Source organism: Fulmarus glacialis, unplaced genomic scaffold, assembly GCF_000690835.1.
Source record: "Fulmarus glacialis isolate BGI_N327 unplaced genomic scaffold, ASM69083v1 scaffold17043, whole genome shotgun sequence".
NCBI lineage: Eukaryota > Metazoa > Chordata > Aves > Procellariiformes > Procellariidae > Fulmarus > Fulmarus glacialis.
The window spans coordinates 2,013-16,606 of record NW_009201193.1 but is presented as its reverse complement, the minus strand read 5'-3'; the positions used below and the strand labels follow the sequence as shown (position 1 = coordinate 16,606).

The 14,594-nt window shown below is 45.5% G+C and overlaps 1 protein-coding gene across 1 annotated transcript in view; it reads right to left on the bottom strand.

Moving 5' to 3' along the window:
* Positions 1-3,343, bottom strand: part of EDA (ectodysplasin A) — a gene marked incomplete at its 5' end in the record, with an annotated part of 11,560 nt that extends 8,217 nt beyond the window's left edge. The window contains one exon of the mRNA XM_009573863.1: positions 3,321-3,343. Within this exon, the coding sequence (XP_009572158.1) occupies positions 3,321-3,343 (23 nt within the window). The remainder of the gene's footprint in view (positions 1-3,320) is intronic.
* Between the last annotated feature and the right edge of the window lie 11,251 nt (positions 3,344-14,594).

Here is a 14,594-nt window from a genome sequence, read left to right as displayed (position 1 = left end):
GATGGTCTCTGCCCTGGCGCTCTGGCCGCAGCCCTGCCTGGCCACCCTGCTCCCGGCACGGGGCTGGGAGTCCCGCAGCCTCGAAGGCAGCGTGGCGGTCGCATCCCCGTGGCACGGTTAGGATGTTCCCTTTGACCAACGGCGCGCTGCGCTGCAACGCAGCAGAAGCTGGAGTACGAAAAGTCGAGGCGAACCGCCCTGCGGTTTCTCAGTTTTCCTTTTTTTTTTTTTTTTTTTGACAGAAGACAGTTGCAATCTTTATGTATGCAGGAGGCACAGAATCCCCATGGCTTGATCTCCGGTCCGAGGGAGAGCGGTGCCTCCAGAGGGCAGTTCAGAGCTGAGCTCCGGCTCCTCTCCACCAGCCGCTGCGCGCCCAGGGCGGCGCAGGAGGCACCCCCCACCCCCGGCACCCCGACGGGGCGATGAGGATGCGCTTAACCTGCACGAAGGACTCGGGTGCTACAACGCCTCAAAATAATTAGACGTGCATTTTGGGCTTTGGATGGAGGGGTTAAGGAAGGACTAACCTAACCAGGAGGATGAAAGCGCTGGAGAATTGCCACGATCCTCAAACACATCTCATCGCGCGGTCCCAGGAAGAGAAACGTGCACAACCACGTAAAGACTCTTACCGGGCATATACACAGCAGACTGAAATAAGGCCTGCAGGGAAAGCCTGACCTGTGCTCTCCCGATTTTCCAGATCCCTGATAGAAATTATGTTCTTTTGATGTAGTTTTTAAAATGCAACTTTCTAACAGCTTTTATGCCAAAGAGCTTTATTAACTTAGCAAAATTGCTTCAATTGCTGAAACAAAGTCCGCTGTCAGACAGAATTAAACACTTTTTTAGATGACAGCAGCAGTTAGGATATGAAATAAAGGTTATTGGAATGGTTTCTGAGTACTTTTATGTACTTGTTTCTCTGCTAAATATCCATCTCTGTCATGGCACAAACCCATCTGTTTTAGTTAGCGCAGCAGTGGAAATCTCTAGACGGCCACTAGCCACGAACGAGGGCACGTGGAAATCCACGTAGGACAACTGTGCGGTTCGGTTTCAATGTGCAGAAAACAAAGTTAAAGTAAGCACGGGTGATTAAAGTAATATTGGTATCCTACAAAAACAGGGCAAAGCTTAAGGGGACAAATCGTTCACAGCAGTATTTCTGCCCCGATTAGCAGCCGTGCCTTCAAATCTGAGCTGGCAACGAGCCAGCCTTCCTCTAATCCTCCTCCTCCTCGGGATAATGACATGCTTTGGAAATTATCACCTTGAATCAAACCCCTTACCTATTTTCCCTAAAGCACACTTACTAAATTCTTCTCATTTGCATCCCCTCCGATCTAGGCCATCCGAAGGAAGGATCATATGCAGTAAATCAGGAATCCTGCTGCTGTCACTCCTTCCTTTCCTTCCCAAGAGGGATAGACATTACAGCTGGTTTAACTAATCTGTCTCAGAAATCTGGTCTGCTACTAAACGAGCTGCTAGTTTAGCAGTAAAACAATTGCACATAATTCTGATGCCGCACAGGGACACTTATTTTCTGTTTTCTGCTCCTTCAAGTAATTTCAACTACTTTTCTGCATTAATGGAACCTCACTTATTAAAGTCACAAGGCAAAAAATAGATATTCAGTAAGTATAAAGCTCTCGATTCATCTTCTAATTGAGGGGACCCCAGCCCAGCATGAGTAGCTCTCCAGGGAGGGTCTCCAGCACCCAAGTCCCAGCGTGCCAAGTCTCCGTCTTTACCCACATGCACTAGACAGGCTCCAAAACTCAAAGCAGGCAGAACCAGTAAGTTTTCCTTAATCATCGCTCGCCAAACAATACGCTCTAATTCTAAAAAAAATTAAATGTGACAATACCATAAAATTAAACTATTTTATACAGTGCTACAGCTGTATATAATACAGCTCTACGAGATCCCCCTGCTACTCCAGGATTGCTATGAATACCACAGCCATCATTTGTTATTAGTTCGGCTGATTTAACACGGGTTTAGGGTTTCAGAGTTTTGTTAGGACAAACTTCTCAAACATAAAATTTTATGCTGCTTTTGAGGGTAAATATAAACTAAGTTTCTAACTGTGGCCTGTCTCAACCTCTCAGCTGTAAATGTTGAGGCTTAAAGGATTAAAAGCGATTTGATGTGCTATTAAAGTAGCACAGACACGCAAAGCTTGGCCGCTCTTGCTGCCGCAGGTCGCGACGGTGGGCTGGAGCCCAGGCGATGCACCGGCACATGCGGGAGGGTCTCTCGAGGGACACCAGCAAAGTGCTGAACAGCTAACTTTCCTGTTAATTAAACGTACATTAGGTGCAATAGGTAGTAAGCACAGAGCTGACGTTGCACCGGTCAGTGCTTTGCTGCAGAGCCCCTCGACACACTGAGCTCCTGGGCTTCGGAGGCAGCACCACCCTGAGCTGCACACAGTTTCTGCATTTCTCGTAACCTGCAACCCGTTGCGAGCGTGCACCGCCGTTTTTAAAACGTGCACAGAAGCGTTTTGATGGTTGTAAGGAGCAAAAATGGGTAATCTGACTGCCTTTCCCTGAAATCAGGGAACTCGGACCCTTTGACTTGCTCAGGTTCCTGGGAGCACCTAAGCGTATGACCGAAAGCGTTCCCCAGGAGCCCTACACAAACAGGGACGGCATCAGACAACTCAGGGAAACACAGGGCTGCCTCCCGAATAACCCCCGTCACAACAACTCGTCAATACGCATTTTAAAAAATACCCAATTACCCACCGCAAACAGCTCGAGGAACGTAAGAAAGCCAGACAAAATACCTGTGGGCTGACCAACGCTCAGAACGGACACATAAAATAATACTTCGGAGATTAATACACAACCAGAAGTGAGATGCAGAGCACGCCTCCGCTGACTTTGAAGGAGACCCCCACCTGCAGCAAGATGCACGGCAGGGTAGGGATGAAAGCTAAAGCTGTTTCGGCAGAGACGGCCTGGCAAACAGCAAGCGGCTCCCGATAGCTGCTACGTGACTCAACTCCACTCACCTATTTAATTACAGCATCTTCAGAATTACTTCTATGCAACGTAATTAATTCCCTTTAGCTTTTACGGAAGGCGTTAACGAGCGCCTGTGCTGCCCCGCCGCCGCTGGGTCATGCCGCCCTGCCACGGCAACGCGGGAGCAGGAGAGCAGCTCGTGGTCTGTGCTGTGGGACCACGCACCTTCCCGGGGAGGGAGCCGGTCCTTGGTTCCTCCTTCGTGTTGGCTAAAGAGAGTTCATAGCCGGGTAACACAGGCACAGAAAGGAAAATGAAATTAAAACTCAAACTTACCCTTTTTCTTGTTTTTAACTGAACTTGGACCTACAAAGAAAAAAAAGAAAACTCGTGAAATTCAGTGATCTTTTCACTTTAGAAGATCCCTACTGCCACCACACCAGCCACTGACCCAGAGGGTGCCTCTCCAGAGCTGGAACAAAACTGGCCGCAAAACCGGTAAGCCAAAGATGTAGAGTTTTCTGTTTTCTACAAACAACTGCTGTGCAGGTATAACGATTTTACCGGCACCCAGATCTGCTTTACTCTCTCTCAAACTAGCAAGCCGTGGCTGGTATAACGCAAGTGAGTTTTTGGTGGGCACCTCTCCTCCTTATTGCAAAGATGAGTTAAACCACGGGCTTGCGGCCAGCGGCAAAGCTGAGCTGACAGATGCTCTTCAACCTTGAGCCTGAGCTTTACTCTCAGATACCAGCTTAGTTCCAGCTCTGCCGAACACTGCTCCGTGTCCCCTGAAGTCGCTGATGGAAGTACGGCACGTCAAACCTTCAGCCAGCAGAAATCCTGAGACTCAGCAGAAACCATTTAAAAATACGATCCCTACACAGCCGATTATTTTTCAAGTGGACAACGGATGCCGTTGTGGTCTGTGCAGCCACACGTGAACTTTCTCTGTTAGCTTGAAATCGCCAAGCTTAACATTTAAAGCTGACACATTTTACTTCCCGATGAGGACAGGTTAGGAGAAAGTTAGGATGACTCAGCTCTCGACTGAGAGCAGTAATCCAAATACGTGCGAGCCAAATTGTTTAAAAATAATAACAAAATACTAAAAAAAACAAAAGCAAAGAATTAGTATGAACTGGCTTATTTAAACAATAGGAATACAAGCCTCCCCAGCAAGAAGTGAAAATATTTATAACGAAGCTGAGAAACTACATGACTTTTTAAGCAGAAGCTGAAGTGTAAAACACGTTCCATTGCTTCCTCAAAAATTAATCAGGGATGGGAATGAACTGCAAAAATCCCCAAATATTCCCTCGCCGTTCATCAGTGAAATCCCTCTAAAATCTGGGTTTAAACACACATCGAAAATTAAAATCACCTTTAACTGAGATACGCTTACAATGAATGGAAGGCAGCGAGGTTGCTTTGAGTCAGCACTGGTGGAGAAAGACGAATTACCGATTAGTAGAGAAGTGCCACGTTCCCACGGCTAGATGGAAAGACGAGAGAAGGACCAGAGAAATACCCAGTGACCTTACTGATGCCTTTTCAACAGGAATATTAATTTGCCCACATTATGCTGTTGGCTCATGGGAAAATCATGGTATTCTCTAATTTATTATTTCTGCTAATTTACTATTTTTTTTACTAGTCCATATATTCACAGTATTAAAACACACAGATAGGACAAGACATAGGTTACTAACAATGCCAGACCCAGTATCTTGCTAGGGAGCAACACTGAAGCCAGCCGGCAGGTCCACCAGCAGCAGATGAACTGCAAAACCTTTTACGTTTGGCAAACGCCGACAAGCTCCTCTTTTTGCATTTTCTGAGCTCCCGCGATGCAGAAGGAGCCGCGATCACGCCGGCGATCTCCGCCGGCCCTCATCTTAGGCACCAGCTAGTTAATAACACTTTCAGTGAAGAGAAAAAAAATTGTCTGGGGGATTTAAAAAAAAAACAACACACCAACACAGCAAGCAAAATGCGAGTGTTGTGTATGTGTCTCTTCAGACCTCGGAGTCACGAGAGTTTATTTCATGTTATATATATCACACCATTAGCGCTATAACCAGAGTGAAAGTACAAATAGCTGCGGCGAGCCAAACACATTTGAAATGGATGGAACCAATTAGCTTCAAAGATGAATGGGAGGAATGAGAACCACATGCGATGTCAATGTTCACAGTCTATATTACAACACACGCATCTGTTCCAGGCACGGCAGAGAGAGATGTTACGGCTGTGCAAGTGAATCTTTCGACAAACACAAAAATACTTCTGACATGAAAAAAAACACAATATTATTAGCCTTGGGAGCTTCTGAGCCTCTGGGGTTTGCATCTGTTCGTCTCCCAATAGGAGGGGGTGGATAATTTGATTGTAGCAGGGAGGTTCATCCGATACACCAGAAGACAGAATTTTCCTCATTTTTGCTCAAAATGGTAAACTCATCGGACCTTTCTCAATCCAGTCCAAACTGGTAACAAAGTCTTCTACCGAGTTTGGGAAGCAGAGCTCTACCAAAATATCAGATCTCCATCTCCTTCAGTACGAAAGGTGCTGAGGCACGAGGTTTGAAAACTTTACTTGATACACGTTGTGCCAACACATATGTGCGGAGGAGGGGGGAAAAAAAAAAAATGTTTTCTGACATGCTTTTCTGAGGCCACCCCCCAATATTTAAGCAATAAAGCCTGTTAAATGCTGCAGCGGTTGAATGCGTATGACCCACTGGTTAGCTGTTAGTTGATGGAGCAGGTTAAATACCTACAAGTTAGGTATTTACTACTACTTTATTACTACTACTCTACTCTTCCCAGAGTCTTTTCCCACACTGTTAATCCCACCTTGCCATCCCACTCCTCCTGCGGAGAGGCTCTCGGTCTCAAAGCCTTTCAGGTTTCTTTAGTGTAGTTTCATGGAGGCCATTAGATGACTTGATTCCAAGGAAGGTCTATGAAAAGATACTTTTTTTTCTGCTCCAAGATGCAGACCACAGACATATGCACCGTGTTCCTCTACAGTATCAAAAGCCTTATAAAAAAAACAAGTTACAGGATACCTACTGCTGCTCTGGAGTCCACAAGACCTGCCATCTTCTTGTAGAAGGAAATTGGTTTGACTTGAAGAATTTTCCACTGATCAACATTGTCTGCTACCGGTTGCGTCTCTGCTTTCAGGGGCTTCACGCAGTGCATTTGAGGATTTATTCCAGTCCCAGTGGGATCTGAGAGCAACCCGACCGGTCAGCTGTTCCCCAGCACCTCTTTTCCCTTCTTTATGAAAATAACCTCCCGTGTGCTTCTCTGTGCTTTTCTGACATCACCTCTGTTCCTCATGAATCCCTTAAAGTATCTGTTACGGACTTGCTAGAGATCAAACTCGTGGTCCAGACTGCTGGTATTCAACGCAACAGCTACCCAAGCATAGCTATTTTCCTCCATATGTGCTTGCGCTTGACTTTTATACTTCTTCCTACCAGTCCCACCTATCTCCCACCACCTTTCCGCATGCTGTCTGCTCGTGTTTGAGGTCAAACCAGACCCCAGACCGAGGGAAGTCCATCCCCTTCTACATTTCCTGTCTTTCATCTGAAATTAAATTTATGCTTACGCTCTAATCCGTCCTTGAAGGAGCTATCAGCTCCATTCAACCCTTCATTTTGGCTTTGCTTTGCAGAGGAAGGAAAGTTGACAAGAACTGTTAATACAGAAGAGGTCTGGGATATCAGAGAGGACAGGCTGGATGGCTTTGAAGGACAATAAGCATGGAATGAGATTCAGTCATACAAAATGCATAGCCCTATCAATTATACATACAGAGGGAATAATAGGCTGTTCTGCTGGATGGTGGAGCTCCTCAGATGGAGCTGCGGAGGACAACGTCTGCACCTGCTGAGTTACTGTCACACAGCCAGGAAAGGCAGAAACGCAACCCTAAAACAGATCGGTGGAAATACCGCTGGCAGCCATGGGGCAATACTGATGCCACTTGGTAGGTGGGGGTGAAAAACCTGGGAGTAATGCAGTCAATCCTGATCATCTGCAGACAGAAAAATGAATTTAAATGAGAACAATTTCACAGAAGGGCTCCTGGGAAGGTCCAGAAGTGGTCAAGCAGAGCTTGCCTGGTTGGCCGTCAATGCTGGGAAAAGGATGACAGCACCACTGGGAAAGGCTACGGTGGTGGGCATGGAGGGAGAAGACCTGATAGGCCCTAAAGGACAGCGCTGGCAGGTCCTCACGTGTGCGAATTGCTCCGCAAGACCATTAAGCCGGGAAAGAGAAGGCTTCTTCTAACCTCCAGAAGAGGGAGCATGGTTTGGAGGGGGTCTTCTGGCTCAGAGTCAGCTCTCCGGTGTCACGGGTCACTGCTTAAAAGTCTCAAAAGTTCATCAGCCCCGGAAAGCTGATGGAAAGCGGCGAGGTTATTTTTTGTCTAACTGCTGAAGCCATAGCTACTAAGCTATGAAGCAAGCTGCTAGCCCCCTCTGTAATAACTCAGGCCAGCTCTACCATCTGCCAGCTGGGTTCTTCATCACAGGACAGGACCTCCCCAGCAAAGGTGTCAGAGCAGCAACGCTGTGCCCTGGGCTTTTGAAGACCCTGGCTTTGAACAACGCTCGAGACCTAGACTTCTCCAAAAGCTTATTTTCCACATCTGTTGGGAAAACGAAAGGGAATGATAACAGAAAAGGAAGGAATATAAAACCAGCAAGAGTGGCAAACTTCGAGGGAAAAGTACAAGCAGGAAAATACAGCTCTATATGAGAAGAAAACAGCCACCCTGGAAGCCTTCTGCCCGCAGCGCCAGCCGGCCGGGCATCTGCAAGGGGAAGGCTCCAAGCCATGCCAAGTCGCTCCTTCCAGCAGAAGCACTACGGCCATGGGTTTTAGCACTGAGCCACTCCAGACGCAAACTTCTCACCGAAGCTAAAGAAAATATTTGCAATAGATGAGTTTTCGTTGTGTAAAACCGCAGCTGTGGCCCAGCAAGCAGCAGAAGACAACCATGCTTCAGGGAGCAGGTTCTAGCCCCCAGCTCCTGCAGCCCTAGCATCTGCTGGATCATTTCCAAGGGCTTCAGAAAAAAACAGATGGTGATGCAACTCGAGGATATTACATACGACATGTTTTCTCTTATAAAGATTAATAGAGTTTACTTCCCCCCCCCCCGATTTTTCTTTCTGCACGCTACACGCTGCTATGATTTACTATAAATACAAAAATATCAAAAACTTCTTTAGGACATATGCTGATATAAATAGTATATTAAAAAAACCCTGCGTTCACTTATTAGTTATGTGTGTGGATTAACAAGAAATAGTTTAAATTCCTGCAAAACAGTTCAAACTGGTTTTATTGTTGGGAACAGATCTTTGTAATTATGTTTATTTTATATAAAACCTATAAAAGGTTGACCACTATAGAAATCAGTCAAACAAAGGACGAGTACCTAAGAAGGCTGCTGAACTTTCTCAAATTCTCAGTTGCCAAGAGCAGAACAAACTCAACGAGTGCCACTACCATATTTTAGCAGCATCCACATTCAATCCAGAACAAAGACGTCTACTGATGCCTTCAAGGTGTTCAACCATTTTCGGAAAGGTTCACTGCAGCAACCACCGTGTCCTCTATAGGCTGTGCCAACCCATTTTCAGCATTCACTGCTTGCTCCTAGGATTATTAAGGCATCCCTTTTCTACTCTCCTAGCACTAAATTACTACGGTGTACCATCAATCTTCTTATCTAAGCACGGCTCTGGTTTGGGGAATATGTAAAACCAGATAATACAACTGAGCCATCTCCATATTATCATCACCACTCTGCCTCGGAAAGATGAGAAGACGGAGGTACTGAGAAGTTATCCTCATCCCAGGTTACAAGCAGAATCAGAGACAAAATCTTGATGATTAATGAGACGTTAGTGTCCTCCAGAAATGCCACATCGCTTCTCACTCATTCATAAAATAAGCATAATGTGACCTGAAATCATTAAGTCTACTTTCAAGACGAACATCTAATTTTGAAGACGAAAACAGAAGCGGGGAGCTCTATGTGACTTATCTAATATGCACATTTTCAAAACTGCATCATCTTTGTGCACTAAAAAAAATTAAAACTGCATCTTTTTCTTTGAAGCATGAGCTTCTGGGTGTAGTTGGAAGAAGAGTATTAGATTTAATGATCACTGTTCTCAACAGCTATGGAAATTTGTGTAAAGTATTTTTCCAAACCCTGCTAACCATCTGGTTTAACAAAGAGACCACTTGCTAAATCTCAGACAAAGCTCTGAATGCTGCCCAAATCCACCAGTAACTTCTGGAGAACAGATAGCTAACAGAATTTGAAATGAGTTCCTGGACATTAGTTGGGATACCATTATTAATGGAGTTATTGAAACATGTAAGGGTGCTGGCCAAAATGAAGTTATTCTCCATTTGCATGCAGGGATTTTTTTTCTTCAAGGATCCTGGATTCTCAATAAACACAATGCACAAAGGGAAGAGAAGAAACAGAAGCCGAGCACAACAACCAGGCTCTGTGGTGCAGCGGATGGGTGCCCCAGACTCGAGTCCTGCTAACCCTCAGGTTACCATTCAACCCAACAACGCAGGTTGTCTCCATCTCTCATAGAAAGCTCTGACCACCAAGTGCCCTCCAGCTGTGAAAGGAAGGAAGTTCTTCAGGAAGGAAGTTCTCTGCCACTTGGGGCTTCCTAAAAAAGAGGGGCAAAACAGCTATTAAAACGTTACCGTTCCTGACCCACGCCTGGGAATTAACCAGTCCTGTCAACTTTCACAGACAATAAGACCAGAAGGAACCACTACGATGATCAAGTATTAAAGGAGTCCTGCCGTCAAGCCTTCCGTCAATCCCTCTATCTCTATTTGACCAATACTAAAGGCAGGGGTGAGGCGTGGAAAGAAAAGCTCAAGTGTTACTTGAGATTTCAAGTGATGAAGAATCTGCTACCTTTTTTGATATAAGTTGTCTCAATGAATAATAAAAAACTTCCACTTTAGTCAAACCTCTGAAACTCGGTTGTTTCATTTACAGAACTGGTGTAATGATATTTACTTCATTTGCATGGGTATGAGATATGTAAGGCTTTTCAAATATTTTCAAGTGCGGCGTTATTAATGCCAGACTATGGTGGAGTTGGGGAAAGAAGGATGTTAGCTCCCAAACACATGCTTAATCTAGAACATGTGGTTTTGGGGGAAGTTTGGAACCAATATGTTTTCAACATTTTCAGGAAATTTGGTCTATCCAGATGAAAGCTTCTTGGACCCTACTGAAATATCAGTCAGTGATACAAATACTGAAACAAGATGAATTTTTTCCCTTCCCTGAAAAAGAAAGGGCTTCTTCACCAATTCCAGAGAAAAAGGCAACAGATCTTGAAAAGCAGCTTTGGTATTATTACTCCAGAATATTTAGAAAATACGATAAATTATAGATCTAGGAAAATATCCCAGAAGTAAAACGCATCGTGCACTACTCAAAACTTCTGTCATGCCTTGCCAGAGCGGTTTTTTTTGCGGGGGGTGGTGAGGAAGGGAGGTCTTCTGCTAAGTGTGGAGGAAAGATGCTGCCCGCAATTACAGGCAGAATGGCTGAATCCAAGTTAGGGATGCGACGTCCCTGGTACAAGGCTAGTATTAATTTCAATAAATCAGAATATAGTGGCTATATTACATAACAGAATGGGGAGCTCATTGTCCAAAGTGGGGGAAGGACGAAACAGGGCTGCTTGATATATTAGTATGTAAGGCAGAGCTCAAGGCCGTTCAGTTCTTCCTCAACCACCATTGTTGCTTCTCTCTCTGCTTTTGTTTCAATTTTGTTTTAAACTCTTCAAAACTCATGTATGAACACAGTCACCCTTAGCTGTCTTTTTCTAGTTACATCTTAAATTGAGATGCTCCATGACGGCATCCCATAAAACAGCGTTCCCTCCTTGTCCTTCATCTAACGGCATCTTTGTTCCACAGCAGTACCAAGAGTCGTGCCTGGAGGACATCCCAGCCTGCTGCTCTACCTTCACTGCACTTAAACTCAGCTTAAACACAATAGAAACACAAGCCCTAAATTTCAGGAATCTTTGCTTAGTGGTAGCCCTGTCATATTCTGGAATTATAGGCTACTAAGTCCCCAAGACTGGCTCGGAGCCACTTTATAGCTGACACTTCTTCTGATACCCCACCCCTGCACTGAATTAAACTGCCTAATGCTCAAAGCCAGTCTCCTCCAGCCTGAGAGATCAAGAAGAGTTTGCAGCTCATCTTGTACTCTTGAGGCACTCCCTTGGCTACATCCACTTTTTGAGGCTATTCTTCTTCTTTAAGGACTTTTCGCATGTCTCCATATGTCTCCAGGGGAAGTATCCCGCACTGAGGTCTCCCCCAACACTTCTGGGACACTATGCTGCTTGGCCAGAGGGTCTGAGAAGAGCTTGTGCATCAACACCAAAGGCTGAGAATCATTCCTCTTGTGGTGAGTTAGGTATGAGTGGCTTTCTGCTGCCTCACTGCTCTTCTCTGAGCAATCCGTCAAAGGACAAGCCTACATCCATGTGTCATCCAGATGATCAGATGCTGCTCCAGGAGCTCCATGGATCAGTAGCCTGCTCCCTCCCTATTCTTCTGATCCCATACACCAGACCCCAGTTCAAGCCTATCGGTCTAAAAACAAACGGATAGAAGTCACAGCTCACCCCTGCCCCATCTCTCGAGTCCCTGGAGTGACACTAGATGCCAGAGAGCCACAATCTGTCTTCCTCAGACAGCTTCAGACTATGTAAGATCTCATCATGTAACAGGTTTCTTTTGTTGTTGCCAAAGTTTTTTTTCTCCTGCCAATACTCAGAGAGATTTTTGCCTGGTTGGACAATTGAAGAACAGGACTCCACATCAGGGAATAGCTTGGTCAAGCCCATAAGGAATGGGAGGACAGTTAAATGCAAAAATACAGAGATACCACCCAACAGCGACAGTAGGTTGTGATCGTTAACCATATTAAAGGGAAAAAAAAGTCTTTAGTTACTGCAGTTCAAGGTGATCAGAACTGAAGTGCGAGCAAAACAGACAGACCTAAGAGACCATCAGTCAACAACCTGTTTCACTGGTCCAGTGAAGGTACCTTGTCGAGCAGCCACCCTCTGCCCCAGCTGGAGAGGGGGACGGATAGGATGAATGTAATTGCTCTCACGCATTTACCGGGTTTTTCTACCTTAAAAAGGATGGTGTGACTCGTAGGTCGTCAGCTGCTGTTTGAAGGGACCTGTGCTGGAGCGCGTAGAGGCCCACCAGCCCTACGTACCTCCTACGGGCTTTTTGGCACGAGGAACAACATAGGTACGGGGTCATGGAAGAACCAGGCTGGAACAGCAACCATCCTTTAGCAGTCTGTCACCTCTGCTGTTGTCACCTCTGCCGTGGTGTTGGTCCCGCTTTGGGGGAGAGGGCTGGATCCAGTCACCTCCTGGGGTCCCCATCCTACGTTACTCCACGACCTCAGCTCTGCTTCTCCAACAGCCAGAGCTCTGCTGAAAATCACTACTCGCTGCTTCCTCGAGTACAGCAGAGGTATCCTTACTGCAACTGGGATTTCCATCGCTCTGTATGACAAAGAATGACCAGCTGATTTATTTCCTCAATCCCGTTCAGATCCACTTTGGGCTCAGCGGCAAGGTACCCGGACAGCCTACTGATACCATGAAGGCTTTTAAAAAAAATATCCAGCCTCCACTGAGTAGGTGCAAGCACACCACTGCGCAAATGTGCTCATGAACAAAGACGAAATCCTGCTCCCAATTAACTACAGAGCCACTGTTGCTGGCAAAATAATATTGCACTGCCTTCTCAAAAAGACAAAAAACCAATCAAACATAAATCTCCACCCTTCTTAACTCCGCTCCCACATAATCAGTCCCAGCCAAGTTCCTGGGGTTCACACCAGAACCTGTGGCCATCATATTTCATTTTCCGCACTCTCACTGGCTATGGAAGAAGAATATGATGTGCCTTTTGTCTTCCTTCAGGCATTTAGGTTGGATTCCAAATGTTGGATCTTTACAGCAGGGCTGACAAACAACATTACTATTTCTAATTCAAGTATCTCAAGGCTTTTTTTGGCTCGCTGGCTGGACTCACAAGGCTTATTTTCTATACACCACTGCACCCTATTGCTTACTTTATCAATACCACATATTTGAATTCAACAATTTAAAGCGTAGTATTACAGCTGTGTTTTTATTTTGTTTGTTTTATTCAGTTGTTGCTTAACACAAAACATTCTGACATTTTAAGTCATATCCCACTAAGATAAACAACTAACATATGTCATGAATTCCAGTAGAAATGATTCCCAAGTGGTGCTGCAGCAAGGTTTTAACCAAGCGTACGAAAGGCTCTCTTAAATTGTTTGCTGGATGTTTTAAATGCACTCTTCCCCACCACAGCTATCCATAAGGAATCGAGGGCAGGTGGGAGGAAATCTCTTCGACTATCTCATCCCCGCAGAACTTTACATGTTTTTCTTCCTCCCGTATGTAATTCTGCCTAATTGGATTGAAAACCTCTGCAGCGTTCAACAGCTGTCTGTAATCTGACGGTCTAATCACATGGAATAGCATGGGATCTATACCCAAAGATCTATCTGTGTGCATATAGGTGTCCTTATATTTCTATGAATCTGAAAAGGGGTCTGAAGGAAACCCAAGAGAGACTCCACCACTCTTTGGGAAGCCAAAGTCAAGTCCCTGCAGCAGTCATGACACAGTGAAGCGTTGCCTGGCTCAGCCAACTCTTGAGTTCATCCATTCACAGTGTTTCAAACAGATTAACGGACTTCACCAAATCCTGCTCGCGTTAACGAGATCGGTTACGAACCCAACAATGTTGCTATACATCATGGCCAACAAAACCCTAATGAAAGCATGCAACTGCCATGCCTCATTCACAACTTTTTCCCCAAAGAGTTTCCCGGTGGTGGCGTCCTTCAGCTTTGTGCAGCAGTAATTTTCTTATGGCTAATGTATCTGGTCTACTATAACCGAGCGGCTTTTTAATGGGCGCCCAGACACGCCACAACTGAAGACAACTTCACAATTCCCGTCACCAGTGCAGCTGGCTCTGGGTTTGGCTATTCAGTCCCGCCCTGGCCCCCACAGACAGAAAAATAAGCTTATTCAGCCCAAGGTCTGCAGAAGGCAGATACCCCGTAGTCGCTGCAGCCTGGACTGCCATACCTGGTCATTTGGAAAGGTTTGCGTGCTCCAGCTCAGCACCAGTTCCTCGGCTTTTGGGCTAGAGCTGATCTGTGACCAGATGGACTTGGAGCATGTGCTAAGCAAACTTGTGTCTGCCTGCAAAATACTGTGTGGATGTGGCCAGAGAGCCAGTTTATTCACAGAAATCAAAGCTCAGCTGCAAATACTTCAGTACGACAGACAATAGAGCCTCTCATACTGTGGGAAAGAAATCGCCAGCTACTAGTTGAGTTCAGCATTTACAATGTTTGGTGCACGGCATCCATAGTTCAGATGCACACACAGTTCAGATGCAATTACATTCCTGCCCGGCTGGAACATCT